Source organism: Chanodichthys erythropterus, chromosome 6 (assembly GCF_024489055.1).
Source record: "Chanodichthys erythropterus isolate Z2021 chromosome 6, ASM2448905v1, whole genome shotgun sequence".
Lineage (NCBI taxonomy): Eukaryota > Metazoa > Chordata > Actinopteri > Cypriniformes > Xenocyprididae > Chanodichthys > Chanodichthys erythropterus.
In genome coordinates this window covers 17375178-17402079 of record NC_090226.1, presented here as the reverse complement: position 1 = coordinate 17402079, position 26902 = coordinate 17375178, and the positions used below count along the sequence as shown (strand labels likewise).

The window sequence follows — 26902 nt, the reverse complement described above, 5'->3', positions numbered from 1 at the left end:
GCAAGGGTGCATTAAATTGTTCAAAACTGTTAGAAATATTTTGTAACAAACGTCTTTACTATTTCAAATAGAAATTTCAAATTTGTTTTTTTAAACTTTCTATTCATCTTCAAATATGTATCAGTTTACACACACAAAAAAAAAACATTTAGTAGCACAACTGTTTTCAACAATAATAAGAAATGTTTCTTGATAATCAAATCAGCATATTAGAATCATGTGACCGAAGACTGGAGTAATGATGCTGAAAATTCAGCTTTGCATCACAGTAATAAATAGAAAACCGTTAAACTTTAAATTTTAATATTTTTACAATATTACTGTTTATTTTCAATCAAATAAATACTGCCTTGAAATGAGCATAAAATAATTATTTGAAAAAAAAAACTTTTGAACAAAACCTTTGAACAGTAGTGTACACACAAGAGACCGTACAATTGTAATTAGACATGCACCTAAATGTTAATGATCTATAAGGAATATTCTAACTATGAAAAATACATTTATTTTTTTTAAACACCCCTTCAACTTTCTTTAAATTTGCCCCCTGAAAAAGAAACCAAAGACAAGATTCTGTTCATTTTATTTACTTTTAAATAACATTTTCCACCAACATATAATCAAAAGTAAATTATTAATTCAACAACCTTTCATTAAACGGGTGAAAAACAGGAGAAATGAACAAAGCGGAATGTGGCAAGACGAGGTTCCGAATTCATCGTTCTCATTCCAGCACAAATGCTTAAAGAAGGTTCAAGGAAAATGGACTGTTAAATCAAGGATATGGGAGACCGTTGCATATCTCATTATCAATTCAAATACAATCCGTAGATAACAAATCAAATGATTCTATCTGGATGTGTCGGGGAATAGCTTTGCAATGCAAGACCAAACCAGTTATTTAGACCATTACAACATAGAGGCCCCTGAAATGACTGAATGCAGTATATGCATTTAAACAGATGCTGCATTCTACTTGATATTAAAAGCATTACTTTTACAAGCAGACATGTTTGTAAGAGTCCAAGACTCTTTTCAATTTGGTGTTGTTGACAGACCCTGGATTTGCCACAATTTATATTTTCCCTATCACAGTCAGAGACGTAACCTGAAGTATTTGTGCTTATGTCTTAACCAACACCTCATTACTTTTTATTACTCTGCACTTTTATTTAATAATGCATCGTTAGGATGAGCAAATGCTTATTAGTATTTACAGAAACCAAAATGGCAGCATCAGGCATATCATGCCTCATCTTTTGCACTGTTGTGTTACAGTGTAATTCCCAAGCTGTTATAGAAAACCAAACCGAAATGGGAACATTAAAGCAGTCCCACTAAAATTAACATCTGGTTATTTACAGTATTTACATTCACGCTCCTGTATGTACAAGTTTGCATACACTTACAGTACATGGGCAATTTTATTTTTTTGTGCTTAAGGTAATTGCATTGTCATCCGCTCTACAGTTAATAAAGGTTTCAGAAACAGGTGAAGAGCTTTGCTTATTGTTGCAGACACAGTTCATCCAACCCAGGTTTAACACTGGCTGAACCCAGGTTGTACTAATCTTTAAAAAAGAGAAAATGATCACAAACTAAACACTAGTCCAGGCTTGATTTGAGATGGAGAGCCCAGCTGTAAAAGTACCAGATTGACCCTGTTGAAAAACGCCCCTCCAGTAGTTAATCTCGCCTGCGCCTGCTGAAGAACTAATGGAACAGGAGGCGTCTAAAGCGCCAAGTGATTTTAAAGGTTCTATGATCCATAGAGCAAAAGGAAGATCACAAACATTAGGAAAGTCACCTAAAATGTCAAATGCCCTACTCTTTTCTACAGACGGTCACCCTCAGCTGGCAAACTGTTGGTAAAATGCCAGCTTGACCCGCTCGATGTGATGGCACAGCTTGATGGCAGGGCCGAGCTTCAGGTCCATACACTCCTGTACAGTGGGAAGATTCAACAGAAGCAGCGCCTGACCGTCAATTTCCTGGAAGGTAAATGAAAAAGAAATTTAATAATATACAGATGTAGAATCCTAAATAAGCATGCGAGTTTAATCTATGCAATATATTTACACCTAGTAAAAACATCTGTTCAGGTTTACATGGGGACCAAAGCGTTTTGCGATTCAATTATTCAAACCTCCGCAGAAGACGTAAAAAACAAAAAGAAAACCTGATTACAAATAAATAATTTGTAGCCACATTGCACTAATGCATTCTCTTGTTTTAGGTTTACGTAAATCATGGCCACTATTTCAAGCGCTGCACTGTGTTTTGTTTTTGCGAACAAAAAGTATTCTCGTCGCTTCATAACATTAAAGGGTTAGTTCACTCCAAAATGAAAATTCTGTCATTAATTAATCACCCTCGTGTCTTTCCACACCCGTAAGACCTTCGTTCATCTGCCAAAATCACATGAACCAATAAAATTTTGAAATCTTTTGAAACACTTATGACGTAACGAAGCCTTGTTTACTGAAATCACATGACTTTGGCAGTTTGATACATGCTCCGAACCACTGATTTAAAACAAAAGATTCGTAAAGCTTCATGAAGCAGTGTTGTGAATTCGCCCATCACAAGATATTGTTGAATAAAGTCGTTATTTTGTTTTTGCCACACAAAAAGTATTCTCGTCGCTTCATAACATTAAGGTTGAACCATTGTAGTCATATGAACTGTTTTAAATATGTTTTAGTACATTTCTGGGCATTTGAAAGTGTTAATTATCTTGCGGACAATAAAGGCCTCACTTAGCCATCGGATTTTATCAAAAATATCTTAATTTGTGTTCCGAAGATGAACAAAGGTCTTACGGGTGTGGAACGAGTGAGTAATTAATGACAGAATTTTCATTTAAGGTTGAGCAACTGTAGTCACATGGACTATTTTAATAATGCTTAACTACCTTTCTGGGCCTTGAAAGTGGTAATGACGTTGCAGTCTATGGGGGGGGGTCAGAAACCTCTCGGATTTCATGATGAACAAAGGTCTTATGGGTGTGGAACGACATAAGGGTGAGTAATTAATGATAAAAATATCATTTTTGGGTGAACTAACCATTTAATTTATGGCTATGATATTTAAAATGACTTTTGACGGACATGTGTGGGGACATTTTACAAAGTGTCAACCCTAATCCTGGTGCTTTCCGGACATCAATGAAGTGCAGTCTTCTCTCCTGTCAATCAACCATTACACTAAGACAAGGAGTTTAATTTTTGGTGTCAACTCAAACCGCTTTAAGAGAAAATAAAAGCCCAAACAAATACAGGCACAAGTCTTCATGAAACTTTTTTAGAGAGTTAGAGAGTACTACTAGGTATAAACAGCGATTTAACTTATCTGACCACTTGTGACTAGATGTTAATGTGTGTTCAATTACTTGATCCATGAAGATGCGTGCCAGCGGAGCACAATCAGTGGTCCTGATGAAACGCACAACATCCGTGACACTCCATTCCAGTGGACTGCTGTCCAAACACAGCTTCGGAGGAACTTCTGTACGTGGACTCTTCAGAAGAGACACAGGAAATCAGTCAGTACTGCATAGAGTTATCATATACAAAACAAAACAAATACAGTACATAATACGACAGTTATAAAGACAGTTGTTTTCCTTAACGTTAAAAATATCGATTTTGTATACTGTAAACCAGCAGTTTCTAACTCTGAAGCTCCTCATTGTCAAAGACGATATTAGAAGGGGCCCATGATATTTCCAATTATTCAAATCTATAAAGTACTGCACATCAACGAATCCATCTATAAGAGGATATATTAGTGATCCGCTGATAGATGCCTGCTTTCAAAGGCTTACAACATGTTTTGAAGCGTTGATCATTATATGTTGAGCACATGAACACAAAGGCCAATCAGAGATGTTTAAGAATCTGCTCAACAGCACTCAAAATGCTAGGAGAAAATGCTGGTATGGTCAGATTGTATAAATTTCAGTACCGACTTGCTACTTTTGACAACACTAGCTGATAAAAAAAATTATCCAATAGTTATATATTGCCATAGTTGTACCTTGGGTGAAGGAGGTCGGTTCTCATCATCCGAGCAGGAAGGGGAGCGAGCTTTGCGCCGTCTGCGTGTGGGACGGGGGGTTTCTGGAGGGGAGGGGGAGGGAGTGGGGGGCTGCGACTTCTTCTCTGAGTATTCGGAGTCATCCATCAGCTCGTCTTGCAGCTCAGAGCCTGTATCTTCACTCAGAGAGTCATCCTCATCCAGATCCTCCTCATCACCACTGCCCTGTGAGGCCAGACAGTAACATTAGTACACACTGTAGAAATACTCCACAAAGTTTGATGCTCCTCCTGATTTAATCGACATATATTTAATATGAACAACCGAGATGCTCACTTTGATGCTGTGATGATAGAACTGAATTCTGCTCATGTGTTGAACCTTAATGGCAATGATATTTACTCTGACCAAATGTTTCACACATTTTAATGACCACATTAGAACAGATGGAGGAAGATGGTTCTTGTTGAGCAGTTATTCAGAACATATGATTCGTTTGATTCATTTTTAGTGCGGTCCAAAAGTATGAGACTACATTGAACATCTGGGTTAAACACAAAGAGAACTAAAAGTAAAACATTATGATGTATGGTAGAAATGGTTAAGATTCTGGACTGGTCACTAATCAAATCTCTGATGCTGGGCATCTAAACAATTCTAAGAAAAATGTATTTATCTTTTCACTTAAATTTTTATGGTGATAATGTTTAGAAATGGACACATTTGTATTAAATAAAAAAAGCAAAATAGAAGTATTTTCACCAGTGGTTTCAGACCTCTGCACAGTTTAGCTTGTTACCTGAGGGGAACCTGCCGGTGTGTTGTCAACTGAAGCAGAAGAACGTCTCTTTTTGTGGACGAAAAGCTGCTTCCTTCTCTTCCTCCTCCTGCCACGTCTCTTAACACCGCCCTCTAAGTTGGAGTGTCCGCCGGGAGGTCGACCCACACGCCTGCTCTTCTTCTTCCCATAGTAATATGCTATAAAACAGGTATTGTTAGATTCACAACTTAAACAGCAAGTAATCTATACTATCATGTAATTTAAATGATTCATATGGGTGAATTTCACAAAACATATATTACATTACATATATATATATATATATATTATGTATGTATGTATGTATATCTCAGGTCATATTTCAACCCAAAATCAAGAGAAATAAATAAATTATATTTTATATAAATACAATGATCATATTTTCAGGACATTTAAAAGTTTTTTTTTTCATTAAAATTAAGAAAAACAAAAATGATATATTATTGTGAATAATATTATATGTATTGACAATAGAAATTATGTATTATTTAAATTGTAAAGTGTTTATAGATCATTTATATGATAATATATGCTTTAATTTATAATGATTTACAGTATCTCACAGTGAGTACAGCCCACACATTTTTGTAAATATTTTATATCTTTTTATGTGAAAACACTGAAGAAATGACACTTTGCTACAATGTAAATTAGTGAGTATAACCAAAGTCCCTTTAAGACAAGTCATTTCACTCGGCGCCCATCTTTGAAACACCTCTCGGGCATCCTGGGCATCATGCAGCTCCTATCTCTTTGAATGGGGAAACATCAAATTCTCCAAAACTGTTCAACAACCTTACGATTAAATTTCATATTTGAAATCATCAATCAAATCAAACAACAACTGTCTCATAATTTGTTTTCCAAATGCTCGAATCATGACAAAAAACCCCGGTATTTTTCAGGCTGGATCAAGCTAATGCGCATGCGCAGACGTAAATGCGCGTCTCCTATGCCTCATTTCGGAGGTGCGCGTCTGATTGTTTCTATAGAAACCGGTGCTTCTAACGGCCGCTGAAGTGACACGATGACTTTACCAGTCGGCGATTGGCTCTTTTTTTTTTTTTTTTGGCCCGCCATTTTGCGCGTTACACTTTCTCCCATTCAAAACAATATGAGTGACATGTCTTGTGTTATTCTATAGTCTTTGGTATAACTTGTATATAGCTTGTATAACAGTGTAAATTTGTTATCCCCTCAAAATAACTCAACACACAGCCATTAATGTCTAAACCGCTGGTCACAAAAGTGAGTACACCCCTAAGTGAAAATGTCCAAATTGGGCCCAAAGTGTCAATATTTTGTGTGGCCACCATTAGTTTCCAGCACTGCCTTGACCCTCTTGGGCATGGAGTTCACCAGAGCTTCACAGGTTGCCACTGGAGTCCTCTTCCATTCCTCCATGACGACAACACGGAGCTGGTGGATGTTAGAGACCTTGCGCTCCTCCACCTTCCATTTGAGGATGCCCCACAGATGCTCAATGGGTTTAGGTCTGGAGATATGCTTGGCCAGTCCATCACCTTACCCTCAGCTTCTTTAGCAAGGCAGTGGTCGTCTAGGAGGTGTGTTTGGGGTCGTTATCATGTTGAAATACTGTCCTGTGGCCCAGTCTCCGAAGGAAGGGGACCATGCTCTGCTCCTTCATGGTTCCCTCAATGAACTGTAGCTCCCCAGTGCCGGCAGCACTCATGCAGCCCCAGACCATGACACTCCCACCACCATGCTTGACTGTAGGCAAGACACACTTGTCTTTGTATTCCTCACCTGGTTGCCGCGACACACGCTTGACACCATCTGAGCCAAATAAGTTTATCTTGGTCTCATCAGACCACAGGACATGGCTCCAGTAATCCATGTCCTTAGTCTGCTTGTCTTCAGCAAACTGTTTGCGGGCTTTCTAATGCATCATCTTTAGAAGACGCTTCCTCCCGGCGCAACAGCCATGCAGAGAGTGAGAGCGTTAACACCAAATTTCATTTCTTCAGCATTGTCACATGAAAAGATATAATAAAATATTTACAAAAATGTGAGGGGTGTATTCACTACTGTGATACTGTAAAATAAATAAAAAATATTGTATCACAATAATCATTTTACTGTAATACAGCAAAAATAAAGACAAATCTAAAGAGAATCATTGAAAATAATAGGAATTACAAAAGTACAAAATGCACATTATGGTAATAAATGTTGTCATGATGTTTCATTGTCTTTGTCAAATGTAATTTCTTTTTACTTTTTTGTTTTTATTGGGGGGTGGGGATTGAAATGTGACCTGGGAGTGTTTTCACAAAATATGCCCATATGCAATAGTAAATTTTACCAACAATTTTAACTATATACTATAACTATATATTTTAACTGTAATAAATGTGCTGTACTATCCAGCAAGCCAATAATACCAGAATAAACTACTGATTTAGACACGGTAGAGAAAATGGCTTAAGTGATGCTCACTGTATTTGGTTTTGGTGAGCACAGAGCAGTTTTCTGAGCAGCGCTCCAGAACCATTCGTGGGCCGAACAGGTTGGGACAACATTCCAGCTTAATGCAGGTTTTCCGACAGAAATCGGCCACCTGGTCTGCTGTGCGAACGATCTCTACTGTCGCTCTGTAGCTCTTCCCTTTGTACCTGTGAAGCACAGTGACTGGTCAGGAAACCAAGAGCAAACTATTTATGTTATTTATGTAACTATAAATTATTATATTAAAAGTATAAGCCTAACTTCCATAATTTGTCTCAACAACTTCTTTGACCAGTGTGGCGAGCAGGGCGTTTCCTCACGGCTCTCGCCCGCCCTGCTCGCCACAACCAGATACCTCTGGAAGTTTTTTTTTCTTCATTTTTTCAGAAAAGAAACATTAAAGTCCAAAGTATACTTCGGCCGTCCGTGTTCTGCGACAGTCTTGCACACTGTCCGTGGGACGTAATGTTTGCCATCTGGAGGGTCCGCAGACATCCACACATTGTCCATTTTTTGTGACCACATGGATAGTGCGTGTACAATAGCGCATGTGCAAGGTGAATATTGAGACACAAGAGTCTACTAGGTGAAATTATGCACAGTTGTGTTGTACTGTGTAGTAGTCGAAGAGTTCAAAAAAAGTGATTCATAATAGGTTTTGCATTGTTTTTGTTTTGGTTCTTCTTCTAAACCAGGGGTGTCCACATCTACTCCTGGAGGGCCACTGTCCTGCAGAGTTTCCTCAACACAACAACCTGGAAGTTTCTAGTATAGCTCAGGTGAGTTTAATAGAGTTGGAGCTAAAATCTGCAGGCCCTCCAGGAGCAGGATTGGACACCCCTGTCCTAATTTTAGCACGCAATAGCGGCGTCATGACAAATTGGGTCCTTCCTCGAGATCGGGTCTCTATCAACTATCAGTTAATGATTATACTGAGTACATTTGAACGATATACATTTAAAATATGTAAAGGTTACTATATATTGCATAATAAAACTAATTTCTTCAATTAATTTATTAATAATAGCCTATTAAGCGAATAAATAAACATCATTACTTTTTTTATAACTGAAATATTTGGACATTTAACACTTAATTTAACAAGTAATTACATTAAAGATGATTGTGAATACATGTAGGGCAAGTGCAAATGCATGTATAAACTAAGCTATCAGGCTAATTGGGTATCTGTATGCTATGCTAGTACATAAGCTAACTAATACAGACATTAATGGTCATTATAACGTAGTTCAAACATGATTTTGTAGGAATTGTAATCGGGTGCTAAAGAGAGTGCCTATTAAAAGTCCCAATTTCGACAAGGACCTGATTTGTCACCACAGCGTATCCGTTGCTCTTCCTTTAAATGATATGACTCAGTTCTGCCCTCTGACGTCTGTATGGCATATGTACTGAAAGCATCCATCCGTGCTTATCTGCGGTTGAGTATACTTTGAAAGCTGTGCGAACACTGTGCGCGAGACGGAGCAGAAAGCGGAAAATGAAGTATACCCGGGCCTTAAGGCACGATCTACTCACTTGGCTTTTAGTGTCTCTCCATGACCCTGCCAGCGGCCCTCCTGGTCTAGCTGCAGCTCTCTCAGCACTCGGCTGGGCTTGTAGGCAGAATTTATCAGCAGTGTCAACACCTGCACAGGCCACAGGTCAAGAGGTCAGTATTGAACACACACAGCTAAGGTATTCATAAGTCTTAACAAAATGGAATAGGTCTGACTCTAGATACTGAGCGGTGTTCAGAACTATTACAAAATGGAGATAAAAGCATACCTGTGATGGCACATTCTCTATTAATGCACTATAAGTTGCTATGGCCTATAGTTCATCTAATGAAATAAATTACTAACAGGAGAATTTTTATTATAATTGTATTTCATATATACTTTTAATACAAATTTTACATGCAAATAAATTAGGGCTATGCATTTCTTTCTTCTGCTGAACACAAAAGATGATATTTTTAAGAATGTTGGTAATCAAACAGTTGATGGATCCTATTGATTTCCATAGTATGGAAAAAATACTATGGAAGACAATGTTTGATTAACAACATTCTTCAAAATATCTTCTTTTGTGTTCAGCAGAAAAAATTAATTCATACATGTTTGGAACAACTTGACAGTGATTAAATGATGACAGAATTTTCATTTTTGGGTGAACTATCCCTTTAAGGGTGTTTTAGACAAATCACCATTACAGACTTTCTTCTAGTTTTCCATTCGAGTTTTAGCAGGATAGGAAGTTTTAAGACTTAAAATACTATTAATAACATTTACTAATTTGGATAGCTCTCATTTTGTTGCCACAAAGACGAACACATTTAAATACTGTTGCAAACAAGCAGTCTGTTATGGCTAACCTCCTTCAGTACCAGGACACAGTTTCCAGGTCCCACACACTGGGGCAGCTCTGCAATACGGCCCTTATTGAGGTAGGGCCCCGAGAAGCAGCGATGGTTAAAATAGATCTTAGGGCAGCAGTACTTCCCATTCGCCTGGCCTGCTGGTGGCACACACACACAAGATTAAAATAGTATCATGTTAGAGAGCATTGAGCTTTTATGACTGTAAACATCTGACAAGGAAGACCATGCATGTGTGCAAGTGTTCAGATGTATATCTGGCACTCACCAATCTCAGCCTGACTGCTGTTAATCAGTTGTTTGGTAGTATCAGGTGAGGAGTCTTTGGATGGTACCCGGCTGTGATGCAAGAGATAAATGAGTGTTTTTTTCATAATCAAAACTACCTGAACTCAATTTCAACACTTTTGTGTCTTACTTACTGTTTCTCTGGCTGAACAACCGCAACCTTTTTCTGTTTCTCCACTGCAAATAAACATGAATTTGAATATCTTATCAAGCCATTTCAAATATAAATTTCAATTTATGTGTACACAGTACTTGAACGTTCTCTGAAATCGAGCGTTTGTGCTGTAACATTAACCTTTGGGCTTGCAAGGGTGCTGAAGAGGATAGCCATTTGTTTCACACCAGCTCACTGGGAAAATATCCATGGAGTCGGTGTGAACTATGATCTCTGGGATGGCTTGCTTCAGACCTGAGAAAGGAGCGGGAGGGAAAGATAAATGAGACTAATCCTCATGCCTACTGACCTTCTGTGATGTCTATAAAGGGTTAAGCCTAGTCTTAAATTAGTCCGTTACTGGTCTTGCTATTTTTAATCAAGGATTCGGGTTTGTTAGTTTACTCTGAAGTCAGTTCAAGGAGACATTGCCTAATTATTTTTTGGTCTTTCAGAGCTACCATACTGCATAGAGAAGAATGTTGACGTCACACCTTCCAAACGAATCCACATGTGTTGACCTTTGACCTTGGTAACAGTTGATACGTGAATGTTTTCAGGGCAGAGCGGGTTGACGGCCTCCAGCATCATGGACTCCTTAATGCACTGGTCAGATGGGTCCTACAAGGAAATTGAAAAGTAATTCAATGTCAGAAAGTCACATCAGCAACAAAATGCTATCAATAACTGAGATTGGACAAAAAATTCAAATAATTTTAAAGAAATGAATACTTGTATTCTGCGAGGGTGCATTAAATTGAGCAAAATTGACAGCAAACACATCTATAATGTTATAATCCTGAAAAAAATTATCACCGTTTCCACAAAATATTAATCACCACAACTTTCCAACATTGATAGTAATTAGAAATTTATTGAGCACCAAATCAGTATATGATTATGATTTTTGAAGGATTATGTGACACTGAAGTAATGATGCTGAAAATTCAGCTTTGCATCACAGCAATAAATTATGTATTAAAATGGAAAACAGTTATCTTAAATTGTAATAATATATATGTATTTTTGATAAAAAAAATGCTGAAAAAAAAAATCAAAAACACTTATTTTAACTTTATTTAACACAATATTTACATGTCTTTATTATATTTATAAATATTTTAGATTTTTTCTTTACAAATATAAATTATACATAAATATTCTTAAAAATTATTGTCAATCAAAATCTGATATTTTATCAGATATATTAGACTTATTCAATTATGTCCAACTATTAAAAGTTTTATTTTCAAAAATGTCATCCTTTAATTCACTTAAAAAAAATAGCCATAAAAAAACTACATTTTTCATAGTTTGAGAAAGAAGCCTATACGGAAACAACAAATATTACCCATAATGCATTGTTTTATGGTAGGCTATATTCAATGGAAATACGGTATTTTACTCTGTAAATTTTTTTTTTTTTTTTTTTTTTTACAGCTATTTTTTAGAATGTGGGTTTACAGTTTAGATTTTATACCCAAAAATGATCAAAATGAGTTTTAATTCAAAAATGTAAAACTAACATGTTTACATCAATATAAAAAAAATTACCATCATGCTGTTGACCCATCTTTAAAAAAAGCAGAAAGAGAAACTCACTGGAGGAAAGCATTGCTGAGGGGCTGCCTCAGCCTCACACTGCTTTAGATAGTCCGCCCAGTCAAAGTCCTGACCTTGGAACCCTACACACATAAACACACACAAAGGTCAACAAGTGCACCTGAGAAACTGTCAACTGCATGACTGTCTCCCTAATATACATATAGATTATAAAGTAACCAAAACACTAGAAGAAACAACACTCTGAAGTAAATCACAAAGAGAACCCCAATGGCAATTCAAAGGATGAACTAATCAATATGTTGAGAGATCTAACAAGAAACACTTTGATATGGCAGTGCTCAAAGCAACATAGGTCCAAAGAGGTCAAATAGTGTCTCCAAGAACAAAACCATAGATATATCCACACAACTTGATGTCAAGAAAAAAAAAACCTGCATCAAAACAAAATGATGAATCACATTTATGGATTTCTCATCCAGATGGGTTTATGTTTGGCAAAGTTCAAAAGCCTCAAGTGTGTTTCCAGCTGTTAAAATGAGGAGGGATCCATAACACCATGGCCAGCCATCCCACACCAGCCATTAGATCTAATGACTGCTCTGCTGGGCAGTATAACTGCCAAGGAATGAGGCTGTTTTTCACGACATGGAGCATCCTAGAGTAAAAACACTGCTCGTGTCCATATTTCCAGGACACAAATGTTTCATGGGCAGCAGGATAAGTTAAATGCTTGGTGGCATGTCCAATCGCCAGATCTCAATAAACGTTTATGCAAAGCTTTTCTGCTCAAGAACAATTATGCAATGTTCTCTACAGACAGTTTAGTACTTATAGGACTGCATTCTAAGAAATTAAGTAGTTTTAAAAGGAAAGGATGGGCCACCTTCCCATTAAGTCCCTCTTATTAATATATTGTCAGTCATTTGTGTTATTTTACTTTCTTTACTGTATATGACGATTAAAGGGAGGTTGTATCTCCAGACCTGGAGGAGGGCTGAGCTTGACTCCGTTCTTTAGACTCCACTGCGTGGGAAAGATTCCTGGACTGTCTCTGTGACACAGGAAAGAGCGTCCACCTCCCTCTTTCTGTGCCTCATCTCTCATATCGTCCATCCGCACCAGAAAGAACTTATCATTAAATACCTGTCTCACACACATAAACAAACAGGTAAATCATCACAGCATATATACATGAATGGAGCTAAGAATAAGGGTACGACTGGTTTTCCTGTTCCTGTTCATTAAAGTTATCTGGAATACACCCATGTTAATGGAAAACACCTGCCCTTCAGTGTAAAAATTACATATCTAAAAATAATATCTGACCTTCATGTGTATAAAATAGAAAGTCATATATACACCTAGGATGGCTTGAGGGTGAGTAAAGCTTGGGGAGTTTTAAACTGAACTACTGTAATCCTTTAAGGAAGTTAAAAAAAAAATTGATAAATAAGAGACAAAAGTTGTGTTTGAAAGAATACTAACTAAAAAAAAAAAAAAAAAAAAAGTATTCATTTCTGGTAAAGCAGTTTTGTTATATCTGAATCAAATCAACACTAAATTAGTCTGTTACAAAGTTTTATTTATTAGCAATTCTATTCAGCAAAGCATTAGGGTAACAGGCCCAAACTACAGCAGTTTAGTGTGTTGACCACATTTTGGAGGAAATGAGAGGATAGGGGAGCTCCTTTGGAGTCTATTACAGTACCTTCGCCACAGTGGCAGGACTGATGGTGAAAGGAGTTAATGGGTCCACAGCTTCCAGCTTCATCCCATCAGTAAAGCAGTGCGGAGTGATGGCTGATCTGTCCTGAATACAGAAACAAGCGTATATTTTATCAATATGAATAATTTAGAAAATAAAGTAGAAACAATATAGTAGAAAAAGCATTTTAGCAATTTCTGAATTCCTTTCATCCATATTATTATTGTATTAAACATAGTGTTGTCAAAAGTACCGACTTTGATACTGAAATTTTAAAAAAGTAAAGCTTTGAGCGGATTCGTAAACACCTCTGATTGGCCATTGTGTTCACGCGCTCATCAGATGTTTGTGATTGGCTACAATGATCAAGGCATGGGAGCGTTTGAAAGCACACGAAAGTGTAGGAGTGTTCGTAAGCAGGTCCAATGATAGACGGCTGCTTTCAAACGTTCCCATGTATCCGCGTAAGCGTTCAGTGAAGAGCGTCATTGATGACTATTTACAACATGTTTCTGAAGTGTTGATTATTGTAGCCAATCACAAACATATCTAATGAGCACGTGAACACAATGGCCAATCAGAGGTGTTTACGAATCCACTCAACAGTGGTCAAAGCAGCTCATTTTTAAAATTTCAGTACCAACTTGGTATCGAAGTCGGTGCTTTTGACAACACTTATCAAACATACCTTGATATATTGGCAGTTTCTAATGACATATTAGCATACTAACATACTGCACTGTACATACGTTATACTGGCAACACCATTTAGATTTGTTTTAGCATTCATTAAACAATCATAATTGTTAAACACAACAAGTAAATCCAAACATTGAGAAAAAAAAAGAAAAAAAAACAGAAACCCAAAAATGAAAACTCTGTCATTTATTACTTACCCTCATGCCGTTCCACACCCGTAAGACCTTCATTAATCTTCGGAACACAAATTAAGATATTTTTGATGAAATCCGATGGCTCTGTGAGGCCTGCATAGGGAGCAAAGACATTTCCTCTCTCAAGATCCATAAAAAATATTGTCGTCTCTTTATAATATTAATATTGAACCACTGTACTCACATGAACTGATTTAAATATGTTTTTAGTACCTTTATGGATCTTGAGAGAGGAAATGTCATTGCTCCGTATGCAGGCCTCACTGAGCCATCGGATTTCATCAAAAATATCTTAATTTGTGTTCCGAAGATTAACGAAGGTCTTACGGGTGTGGAACGGCATGAGGGTGAGTAATTAATGACAGAATTTTCATTTTTGGGTGAACTAAACTAAACTGGATTAGTTTGATCAGTTTAAATTAAACTGATCAATATATATTTTCCAGTAATTTAGAGTTTTAAGGTTCTCCTCATTTTCAGTTTCTTGATTTTAAAAATTTCAAATCATTTAGAAATGCCAGAAAACTTAGAGCAACTTTAAACTATTTCGTTTTTTAAAAAAAAAAATAGTATGTGAAATTGAATATGTACAACAACAAACATTTCAAGAAGTAGTACGCTATATTGCTGTCACATGACTTTATTATGTTGCATGCTTAATTCAGCAAGTAGCTTCCAGTTACTGTCTTCTTCTGTATTCTAATCTAATTTTGTGAAAAATGCATATTATAGGACATGATTTTTTAAATAATGAGTTAAGAGCTGAAAATTGGGTTGTATTATTAATGATTCATTTGAAATGAAAGGTAGGGCATTGCACGCAGTGTATTGTTAAAGCTATACTGCACATTTTGGCAAATGTTGTATGTCGTACGAGTCTTGCTTGCTTATGAAAAGGTTACATAATAAGTATTCCATATTAAATACTTCATTAATTTCATCATCAGCATAGTCATTGCGTACTGTGCGCATGCAGCCGTTTTTCTAATTGGGCACACTCTTCATGTTCAACTCGCACATGTGCCACATGAGTGGACAGAGCAACAACAACAACAAATAATGTGAGGCCACTCATGTTGATGAGCACTTGAATGAAGGGGTTAAGAGATACACACAACTCTACTTTAAACGAGTAAAAGACATTTTTATTTCACACAGCTTCTTGAAAATTTTTTTTTGAACTTCTGGTAAAAAGTGGTATACTTCGTGTATATTTCCTGGTTCTGTCTAGTGCACAATGGTTCGTGTCATCAGTACAGTCCATTGATGTGCGTGCACAATGTTCCTTGCAGCCAGATTTCTGTGTCCGAGCAGGGGACACAAGGACAATCAACCTGGTGCAAGCTGCTGTGAAGTACTTAGCTTAAGGTCACAAAGGTCACAGTGGATCTCCATTAACTCTCCAGTTTATGGATCACACCAACAGGGATCAAACAAGCAAACTGAGGGTCAGAGTCAAGTTTTAGCAAACATGTGGTAGTTAATCAGTATTTACTGACCCTGTAAAACTCCTCGCTGATGCTGGAGTCCTGAACCTGAGAGAAGACTGTCTTCTTCACCTCCTCCCATTCAGCTTCAGTGTGCAGGGGGAGCAGAGCTACAAAGAAAAAATACACAAACACACAATCAGATCTGCTGACTTCATCATACGTTTATCTTTATAAAGTTAGTGGACTCTGATCTAAGCCCCCGTAAACCCTTCCTCCATCCACCAATCCCTACTATTGATTAGCTAAACTGTAATATGTGGGTCTCCCAGGGTAAAAGTACTCTAGTGTGTACAAGGACAACTTGAGCAACCTACCTTTCTGTGCGTGATCTCAGCCTCAGCATGGAGCAATCTAATTGATTTGCATATTAATAGGTCAGGAAGATTCAACTGCGAGTCCTGTTGGTCTGTTCACTCACTACTCTGTTTGGAATCATCTAGCTACAGAACATGCAGCAACGACAATCCTCAAGATATACATTTATTATCGGCTTCTGCTTCTGTTTCCATGGTTTTAGCTGCACTGACCACTTACATTTTTCAAAAGCTAGCTAGTGCTTGGATGTAGTATAGTGCCGAGCACATAAACTTGTAAAATGGCCATGCTATTAACAAAATCACACACTTTGTATTGCATCCCATTTTAAAAACTGTATATACTATAGTATACAGAATGCAACTACAAAGGTTTGAAATTTATTAAGTTCATTTACAAAGGGCTTTTAATTTTATGGCCAGAAAGATTTTTAGAAATTATGAAACCCTCACCTGCAGGTGGTCTGAGAGTGCAGCTGTGCTCCTGTGCCCAGCCCGGTAGATGAAGCAGAGGGTCCAGGTAGAAGACCCATGTGATGGATTGGGTGTCAGGAAGCCCATCTGTGCCGGCATACCGAAGCCGCAAGCGGCCCCCTACATTCTCCTCAATCACTGCAGACCAGACCACCCCAGCATCTTGACGGTCCACTAGCTCAACGTTTAGACCTGGACTTAACAGATCTATAGGATTACAGCCACGCTGGGCCTACAAACACACGCACGGGGAGGGGAAAAAAGTGAGGATCAACCACCATCAGTTTAATGGACACTTCTTAAACAGTGTGTCAAAGACAATTTCTTATTCCTTAGTTTTTATTACTGTTTGAGGTTACATTGAGTTCAAAAACTCATGCCTTTTGCAATTAATTGCAATTATTATTCATTCTCATGTTTTTCTTCATCTTATTTTTTTGTGTTATGAACTGTACAGCACCTTGGGTCAACCTCTGTTGTTTTTAAATTGGATATTAAATAAACTTTGAAAGACAAGCAACGCACACTTTAAAAAATTTGGGGTCAGGAAGTTGTAAAATTTTTAAAGCTTTTATGTGATCAAAAATACAATTAAAACAGTAATATTTTTAAATGTTACAATTTAAAATAACTGTTTTCTATTTTATTATATTTTATATATAATTTATTCCTGTGATGACAAAGCTTAATTTTCAGCATCATTACTCCAGTCTTCAGTGTCACATGATCCTTCAGAAATCATTGTGACATGTTGATATGGTGCTCAAGAAACATTTATTATTATCATCAATGTTGAAAACAGTTGTGCTGCTTAATATATTTGTGGAAACTGTGATGCAATATTTTCAGGATTCTTTGATGAATAGAAAGCACAGCATTTATTTGAAATAATGTCTTTACCTTTGATCAATTTAATGTGTTCTTGCTGAATAAACGTTTACATTTTTTTTTTAAATAAAATCTTACAGACCCCAAACGTATTAATGGTAGTGTGAATACAATATCTGTCCAGAGTTTAAATACTTGATTCTGATTGGTCAATTGCAGTATTAAGCACTTAAGCAACTTAACCACTGTCCATTCATGTCTCTCACATCACTCTGAGGTCCCTCTTTATTCATACCAGAGCAACTTTAAAAGACCTAAAAATGGCATTAGTTGACTCGGAGAAGTATTCATTTTAATATCATATTATTGTATTTATATATAATATACAGTATATTCATTTTTATATTTTAATATAATAATTTATCAGTTTATTTTGCAATAATGACTAACTTTCTATACATTTTTTCGTACATTTAAGGCGTATCTCTTACCCCTTCCAGCAGACTAGCAGGTACACTGCAGGATTCAGCCAGAGCTTTCTCCAGCAACGCTTCCCAGTCCTGGTGCTTCTCACGGACACCTGAGCACAAATTCAGGGCCACATTTAAGGAAAATACAGTTGCAGATCTTCTAACCGACTATCCTGCTGACAGATTTGTGTCATTTTGCACTTATGATGGCTTCACCATTGACGTGTTATTTTGGGCCATAAGTGCAGCTGTCAATAAGGCACAGACAGCCAGAAGCAAAATGCCAGCAACCATCTGTACTCCTCCACGCCTGTACACACTGCACTCTTTTCCAGGATTTTATTAATAAAAGAAGCTTTAAGTATTAAAATGGGTCCTTTAATAATTTCAGAGGAGTAAAGGCTGTGCCCATCAGCAGGCTGTAAGCTAAATGAAAGCCCCAACACAAACACCCCTCCCCCATTTCCTGAATATGCCCACAAATCGACTGTGAACAACCACCTACAGGAATTAGCACTATGCTGCAAGCAACACAGCACTTGAAGTACATAAAGAAATATGCAAATGTGGATGATGCATACAAAGCTTTTCAGAAATGAGAGAATAACCTCTGCAGAGCCCAAATTCAAATCATCTTTACCTATAAAACCACAATGTTCTCCTGAGTAGGTGAGTGACTAAACGAAACAATTAAGGCCTAATCATCATAAATTAGAAAGCATAGTGAAATTGCTCAGTCGCCATTCTCACCCTCAGGAGGTTTCATTGGTCGACCCTGCTGCTTGCTCCATCCGATCGGGTGCAGGTCGGCGGTCATGATGTCGCACCAAAAGTCGGCACGTCGGTCATCCTGGTAACCCTCATATCGAAGCAACAGCAGCTGTCCGCAGGTGGTGATTATTGTGGCCACCCAGTACGCGGTTTCTGATTCCGTACGGACACACACTTCCAGCTTCATACCAGGAGTGAGACCTGTCTCCAGGCCCTGGTCCACCTGCAAAAGACACAGTACACTATTATAGTATTTATTAAGAGTCTTTTTATTAATAGCCTTTATTTTTTTATTTTCAGTTTTTATTTTAATTTTTGTCATTTTATGTTCTTTTGTCATTTTTATTAGTTTTTTTTAAATGTTTCTATTTAGCTTTAAAGGTGCCCTAGAACTTTTTTTTTAAAAAGATGTAATATAAGTCTAAATGTGTCTGAAGTTTCAGCTCAAAATACCCCATAGATTATTTTTTTATTTTTTTTTTTTTTAAACTGCCTATTTTGGGGCATCATTAAATATGAGCCGATTTAGGCTGCGACCCCTTTAAATGCTCACGCTCCCCACCCACAGAGCTCGCGCTTGCCTTAAACAACATAAAAAAAGTTCAAACAGCTAATATAACCCTCAAAATGGATCTTTACAAAGTGTTCGTCATGCAGCATGTCTAAATTTACATTTGATTCTGAATTTGATTTGAGGCTATGCTCCGTGGCTAACGGCTAATGCTACACTGTTGGAGAGATTTATAAAGAATGAAGTTGTGTTTATGAATTACACAGACTGCAAGTATATAAAAATGAAAATAGCGACGGCTCTTGTCTCTGTGAATACAGTAAGAAACGATGGTAACTTTAACCACATTTAACAGTACCTTAGCAAGATGCTAACGAAACATTTAGAAAGACAATTTACAAATATCACTAAAAATATCATGATATCAAAATTCAATTTTTGAATCTAGGGCACCTTTAATTTATTTTTTGTTTTAGTAATACTAGTACAGTGTTATTTTAATATTATATATAAACCACTATATTATTTATTAATAGTTTGAATTAGCTTTTACTTTTATATTTTCAGTTTTCATTTAAGTTTTAGTCATTTTGTTGTTCTTTTGACATTTTTATTAGTTTTTTTAATGCTTCTATTTAGCGTTAATTTATTTTTATAATATTTTAGTTTTTGTAAAATTCAAGTCCAACTTATTTCAGTTAGCTGCCAAGGCAAAATTTCACATTTACGTTTAAGTTTTTTCATCTAATATTATTATATAATTTCAGCTTTATTTCAATTACTGATTTTTTTTATAGTTTTAGTTTTAGTTAACAGTAACAACACAACGGTTTTGAAACAGGTTTGACAAACAATCCCCTCGTCTGCCATTGGCCAGCATTCAGATCAACTACGGGTTGGTCAATGGGTTGGTCGAGATGCACAGACGAACCTACCAATGCATACATTTTACTTGTCTTTGCATGTCTAGCATCAGAAAAACGACATACTTCACCTTTAAATCATGAAGCATACATTCAGTCAGAGAAATTAACTTTCAAGGGCATTTCCCCTTAATGAGGGCTTTTTGTCCTTATCCATATTAACACATTGATGCCACCCATTTATGTCAAATATTTCAACTGAAATACATTATGTGAACAAATGGCTGTATAATATCAATGCCAACAACTTTTGCCTCTGCGACAGAAGTAATCTGACAGGTATAGGTCATTCAGTGACCTCTGCAGGGGCACTAATGTATTATAGTATTATAGCATACAGAATATGATTAAATATATCAGTGGTATAAAAGATTTAAAATCAAAGGAATGGACTAGAGGCTTGTTTGCCATCAGACTGACTTTAAATATCGGTATAATTTTCATTTCAACATGTTGTACTTGATAAAATCACGTTCACCCACCATAATTTTGGTGGTATTATCAGTAATATTGTTGCTCCATACCCTGGTTGATTCCTGACCCAGTAAATAAATTATTTAAGATGTAAATGGTCACTTATTGGTCTTACAGTTCCCATGAGAGTAGGAATACATCACTAATGCATAGCGAGTTAATCTGAGGGTTGACTTCAGGATTTGACCAATGTTGTAAAGCTGAGTAAAATTTAAAAGGTGAATGACAGTTTTCTTGTTTGCTGGCTTCAGTGCAGACCACATTTCTGTTTTTGCCATCGGACATGACCGGAAAGCAATGTCTCAATAAGTTAATTAAGCGGATTCAAAGATTATTCAGTGGTGGATTCAAACCTGGTTCTTAAAAAAAAAAAAAAAAAAGCTCAAAGGAGTCATTAGTTCATGAATCATTACGCTAGCTCACGCAGCAACACCAAGGACATGGGTTTGATTCCCAGGGAATGCATGAACTATTTACCTTGAATGCAATGTAAGTTGTATGTAAATGCATAAAAGTGTATAATGAATCAGACTACTCCAGCTCGCTACATAAGCGTAATGGAAAAACATGTTTTTTTAAGCAGTATTTTATCACTTTCAAATTTGATTAACAAATATTGTAAAATTCAGAATAGTGGTGTAGAACAAACACAAGCTGGCCCCATTTACTCACGTGTTTGAACGCATGATGAGGAACAGAAAGTGCCCCGGTTTCCTCCAGGTAGTCATCCCAGTTAAACTCTGACACATCCTGACCAGAGTCTGCATCTGAAACATTGAATGACCAATTGCCCATACACTGCAAAGTCTGCTCAGCTCTCTCCACACAGCCTCATCACCTCACATCAAACCATATCAACAGAGCGTGAAAGTGAATGCTTCTATATATATATATATATATATATCTATATATATCTATATCTATATCTATATCTATATCTATATCTATATCTATATATATATATATATATATATATATATATATATATATATATATATATCTATCTATATCTATCTATATATATATATATATATATATATATATATATATATATATATATCTCTATATCTATCTATCTATATATATATATATATATATATATATATATATATATACACGGTATATATATATATATATATATATATATATATATATATATATATATATATAGTAATCATAGGCAGGAACTCGCACAAATTATCAAGTGACCTTTGCATCCACCACTTTGCGCCAAGGACAAACACTGAGCCAAAGCAATCTAAATACGTGCGATATAGCCATAAGCTCTCAATATTGTATTTTTCAGGTTCAGAGGATGGACTGTCGTATTCTTTTTCTGCAATTTATTTAGCAACAGAGCACAAATAACATAAATAGCTTACCAGACTCCAGCGCCTCAAGGCTCATGTCTGAAGCCCCCGGAGGACAATCACACTGCTTCTACATGAATAATAAGGAGGAGAAGAAAAATGAGAGAAAAACAAACATTGAAACAAAGAGAGATAAATTATGATAATAGAATTACAATGAATATAAACACGTTTCTATAAAAATATTTGCGTGTGTGAGAGAAACTGTGTGCGAATGACATGACAGAAACATGAGGAGACTTGCACAAGCCACATTTCACACAGCCTAGTCAATTTAAGTAGGTGGGAGGAGGAATCCTTAGTGCGTAGCTGCACAGATAAAAGCCACTTCTGTCGCTCAGACTCCCCGCATCAACTTTGAGAAGCAAAAATGCATCACAATTCCCAATATAGCATTGTGAAATGAAAAAGATTGGATAGTTTTGCTAAAGTCTCTAATAATGCAAGCAACATACCTATATATATTGAGACCAAATAAAGATATTCAGCTAGAAACTCAACTAAAAAGCCAAAAACAACTTTGAAAGTCGTTTCAAACTCAACATGCAGTCTGAAAAATCCAAAAAGAAAGAAAACGGCTTACAAAGTTGCATTAACTCTGTCTATTCATCCAGAGCTGTCAAGCTGTCTTTGTGAAGGTTGACATCTCTATTAAAGAGAGTCAGACATTCCCCCTGACAGCCGTTGGCGGGCCACGACCCTCCTGCTCTGCTGGGATCAACTCTTTCAGTCCACCCCCCTCCACTCCAGCACCATCCCAGAGCCCCGGAGCACAGCGCGGGCCACGGACACAATATGCTGGGGGTCACGGTGCTCTCCAATAGGGATTGAAAAGAGTTTAAAAAGCCATGTCGCTGTCCCTCAGTATAATGATCAACTGAACTTTAAAGCATATTGTGAAGAAATTACCCTTACAAAAAAAAAAAGACCATGGTAACGACAGTTTCCTCTCAAATAAAAAAACACTATTTGAGCGGAATATTAGCAGAGTTCGGGAAAGTTACGTCTAAAAGTGATTTAAAAACCTTAAAAACAGTAACTAATTGCATTACTTAGTTACTTTTATGGGAAACAATGCGTTACATGACTTTTGCGTTACTTATTCTCACCTGGGTTGGGCTTGCTTTGTTTGTTTTTTAATAACAACAAAAAAGTTCTATATTTGGCAAATGTAAAGGCCCTTTCACAACAAAAGTGAAATGAACATTCATTTTTGCTTGAAAGTATGGTTGAATTGGATCATCAAATGTCAGCAGCAAAGGCATTGGTTAATAAAGTGAGATTAAATACATAAAGTATATTTGTTTAATTTTATATATTTAATTATTGCAATATTCTGAGATTGCATTTCACTGTTTTTATTCATTTTGAGGAATAATGAATCTGATTTTGTGTAAGTGAGATGAGTAAATGCTCACATTTAGTCTAGAACTACAATAACATCACATTTACTCACATTGCCTCTGCACTTACTCTCGGTTTCTCTCAACATGGGGACAGGAGAGCTGTCAGTCAATAATAGGGAAAGAAAATAACTTGTGCTACTTAAATGAAAACATAACTCAGAGATTTTGATGTAAACTTAAAAGTAATGCATTACTTATCTAGTTACTTGATAAAAGTAATCTGATTACATAACTCAAGTTACAGTTGGAGCTTAGTATAAGTCTGTCATCAAAACAAAACAAAAATAATAAAGTTAAATAAAACAAAGATTCTCAAAGCATTTAATACTATTTGAAGTACATTATATTTTTGGTTTTATAGAAGTAAGAGTAATAGAGCACGACAGATATTGTAGTAACTATGGTATTTTGGCAGAAACTACAGTTACCATGGTGATTTTGTAAGGGCAGAATCTGAAGGGAAAGATACTGAAATGATATAGGTGAGACTGAGGAGATTAACACTTTGTTTCAACATCTGTAACTCTGTGCTTCTGTGCTAGACGTCTCAAGTTTTGATATAATTTTCCCATATTTGTCTATAACAAAATAAAGTAGTTTCGAAATGTACAATGAGTCCCTAAAGTGTAGAATAATGTCAAATACATAGAGTGCCCTTGTTACAACCAATCCTGCTCATTTTGGATTGGATTTTTTTTTTTTTGTGGTAATTAAAATTACCTATTCAAAATCATTACTATCCCATAACCATTCCTTCGTCTTTGCATTATATACATTTAATTCAAAGTGACAAACATATGAAAAACGTTTGATTTAAACACACACACACACATACACATATATATAATATATATATATATATATATATATATATATATATATATATATATATATATATATATATATATAGTGATAATGGTGTTACAACATTGCACATGAGGGAATGAGGAGACCCCAGGACAGCGGAAATCTATTTCTGGTGTGTCTATGAACCCTCAGCACATTCCTGCCAAAGTCTGTCGCTCCATCACTTCGAGCTAAAGACAACTTCCCTCCATTGATCAAATCCCGTAAATACTCACAAACACAAGCAATAAAGACGAAAGAAGAAGATGAAAATGACGCAGTGACCGCCGTCACGTGCACCAGCCACAGTCAGGTCCTCTAACTATTCAAAGTGTCCATAGCGAATTATTCATGTACAGTTTTGCAAAATGAGAGGACATTAATTAGAATATTTTTAAGCTTTTTATATTGGATAAATTAACATTTCTTTTAATAAAATTAAGAATTATAGTATAATAGTAAAACATATATGTGTTATATTTAAGGCTAAATGAAGAGCTTGAGTTCTGATGGTGACTTACAACACAACTTCTATTATGTAACACGGCCAGAGAATGACACTGTCATCAATTTCTAAAAAAAGTGTTTGAGGAAGCTACAATTCATCTTTATCATTTAAACATACATGTTACTAAAACAGCATAAAACAACAATTATTTACAATAAAAAAATAATGCATCAGTGTTATGTGCAACCGAAGCTCAAATAAACGCCATTTAGAAGGTAACGATAAACATAACCGATAGCTGATATATAACACGACTGGATTTAGTGAGTGTAATTCATAGAAACCGCCCAATAAGAGATGCTGATAGTTGGCTGGTCAAGCGCAGTGTGTTCGGCTAGCTACATATAACTGGATAATAGCATTTAATACATTCACGCCGATCGGGCAACTTTCATTCCGAGAGACAAATCGTGCAATTCAACATTATTAGACATGAAACATTTTCTCTGCACTGATTCGCGAGGCTTTTTAATGTTGATGTGAGTGCGGCTGATTTCGTGCACATGCTAAAAACGCCTGTAACCAAGTCAAGTTACTGAAACGTCATAGCTTGAGCAATAGAGCCAGGCACTCATACGAGCGAGCACAAGTCACCTTTTTTTGGAGACGGGAAAAAAGATGCAGGCAACGCAAAATCGCTCGTTAAAGCCAAGGTTGATTAGGGCAAAGGGTAGAATACATAAATATTTGGGAATGCATTTCGTTTCTTACCAGTGAGGAGTTTTTCAAGTCGGTTTTAGATGCCGTGTCTTTTTCCGCCTAGTCGTTCACGACCTCATTCCAATATGGCACAAAGTGTGAGTGCGCATGCGCCGCCTCTCGCGCGAGCCTCTCATCCACGAGCACGGGGATTGATATTTGTTGGCTTTCAGCGATAAAATACGCGAACTTGCCTCATTTATCAACACATTTTTTTTACAATGCCTCACCGAAACACTGCAATAACGTTGAAAAGCACTTTTATCGCTTATTACAGCTTTTATTTGACTGTTCCTAGACTGAACAATAAGACGCAATATTCAATACAACTGTCATAACCTGTTCAGGTCTTCACCGCGCGGAGGTTAACGATTTATTTAAGTTAGTGGGAAGGAATGAAGTCTATGTTGTGGTATAAAACATTTTCCGCCCAGCCTCACTGCCGTTTTGTTCAGTACAGAAAGTGTTTGTCCTATTGGCTCGAATGTACCATTAAACAGAGCTTAATCTATCGCACAACTGCGCCACGCTGAGCAGCCCGTTCCCCTGTGTAAATAATCTTTCTGGATCCTTCTGTGTGGATTTAACCGTGATTTAACATGTTATATATGATTAATCCCTATATGGCATTTTGAAGGTAAATGTTTCATTCACAAACTTTGTTTTGAACAAAATCTGCCTGTCAACATTTCAAAACAAACATAGAAAACAATCATCATATTTTGTTATATGTTTTTAAAAAAGAATGAGTTTTGATTACCTGACATTCATCCTTATAAAGTACTGATAAATTATTTATCTTATAAGACAGGGATTTTCTCTCTGAAAAAATAAACAAACTGAAAGGATTTTACTAATTTACTTTAAAAAATAATAAATAGTAATAATAAAAACCCTCCTGGAATGTTTGGTTTACACACTTATGTAATCTTTGTTATATAATGTAATTTTTTTGTCAACTATTTTCTAAGACCTTTATATTTTACCCAGCTAAGTAAGAACATGCATTTTCATCCTAAAACAGCCAAAAGGAAACAAACTAGGCTTTTTCTAAAAATGGTTAAAGTTGTAGAAATGAAGTATGAGCTTTATGTTCACAATTTTAGCTTTGAACTATATAGTGTGGACCAGAAAGGTGAAAAGAAAGAAAAAGTACAATAATTTAATATTTCTATCAAGAAATTGTGGCAAAAACATTAAAAGATAATAAAAAAATAAATGAATATTTGAAAAAATATAATGTCAATCAATCAGTTATACATTCCCCACTGGTCACATGTGACAACGGACATGTTTACAAGTACATGATTTGTAAAAGAAAGATAAATTGTAATATTAAAAGTACCTCTTTAAAATATTATAAGCATTGAATATCGAGTCACATCTGTGTACTAACATGTTCACGTGCTTCCTTCCACGAAGCTTTGACCCAGACATCTTTCAGAGGGACAAACTGAAATTAAACAGCTCTGATCATGTGACTGTTTACACCCGCCATGTAAAAA

At 36.2% G+C, this 26902-nt stretch overlaps 1 protein-coding gene across 2 annotated transcripts; it reads right to left on the bottom strand.

The window, feature by feature from the left end:
• Positions 1-467: 467 nt before the first annotated feature.
• On the bottom strand, positions 468-25777 carry sfmbt1 (Scm like with four mbt domains 1). 2 transcript variants are annotated; one of them, XM_067388302.1, is made up of 21 exons: positions 25410-25777; positions 21951-22008; positions 21241-21335; positions 18640-18883; positions 17911-17999; positions 16571-16823; positions 15813-15910; positions 13424-13525; positions 12699-12858; positions 11752-11834; positions 10644-10770; positions 10291-10404; positions 10130-10172; positions 9976-10046; positions 9705-9847; positions 8867-8976; positions 7319-7494; positions 4838-5016; positions 4039-4263; positions 3392-3520; positions 468-1991 (listed from the first exon to the last, which is right to left on the bottom strand). In XM_067388302.1, exons 2-21 carry the CDS (start codon positions 21973-21975, stop codon positions 1851-1853), a joined length of 2607 nt encoding a protein of 868 aa, XP_067244403.1. In that variant the 5' UTR covers positions 21976-22008; positions 25410-25777; the 3' UTR covers positions 468-1850. The 2 variants fall into 2 exon arrangements, with proteins under 2 accessions (XP_067244403.1, XP_067244404.1); XM_067388303.1 differs by having other exon boundaries at positions 9705-9844.
• Between the last annotated feature and the right edge of the window lie 1125 nt (positions 25778-26902).

Excerpts from the sequence above, each read along its gene's own strand:
- sfmbt1 (XM_067388302.1), bottom strand. The coding sequence starts at position 21,975 with ATGAGCCTTGAGGCGCTGGAGTCTG. Across the intron at positions 9,848-9,975 it reads CAGCAGTCAGGCTGAGATTG|CAGGCCAGGCGAATGGGAAG; the intron begins GTGAGTGCCAGA and ends GTGTGCCACCAG. Across the intron at positions 1,992-3,391 it reads CACGCATCTTCATGGATCAA|GAAATTGACGGTCAGGCGCT; the intron begins GTAATTGAACAC and ends TTTACCTTCCAG.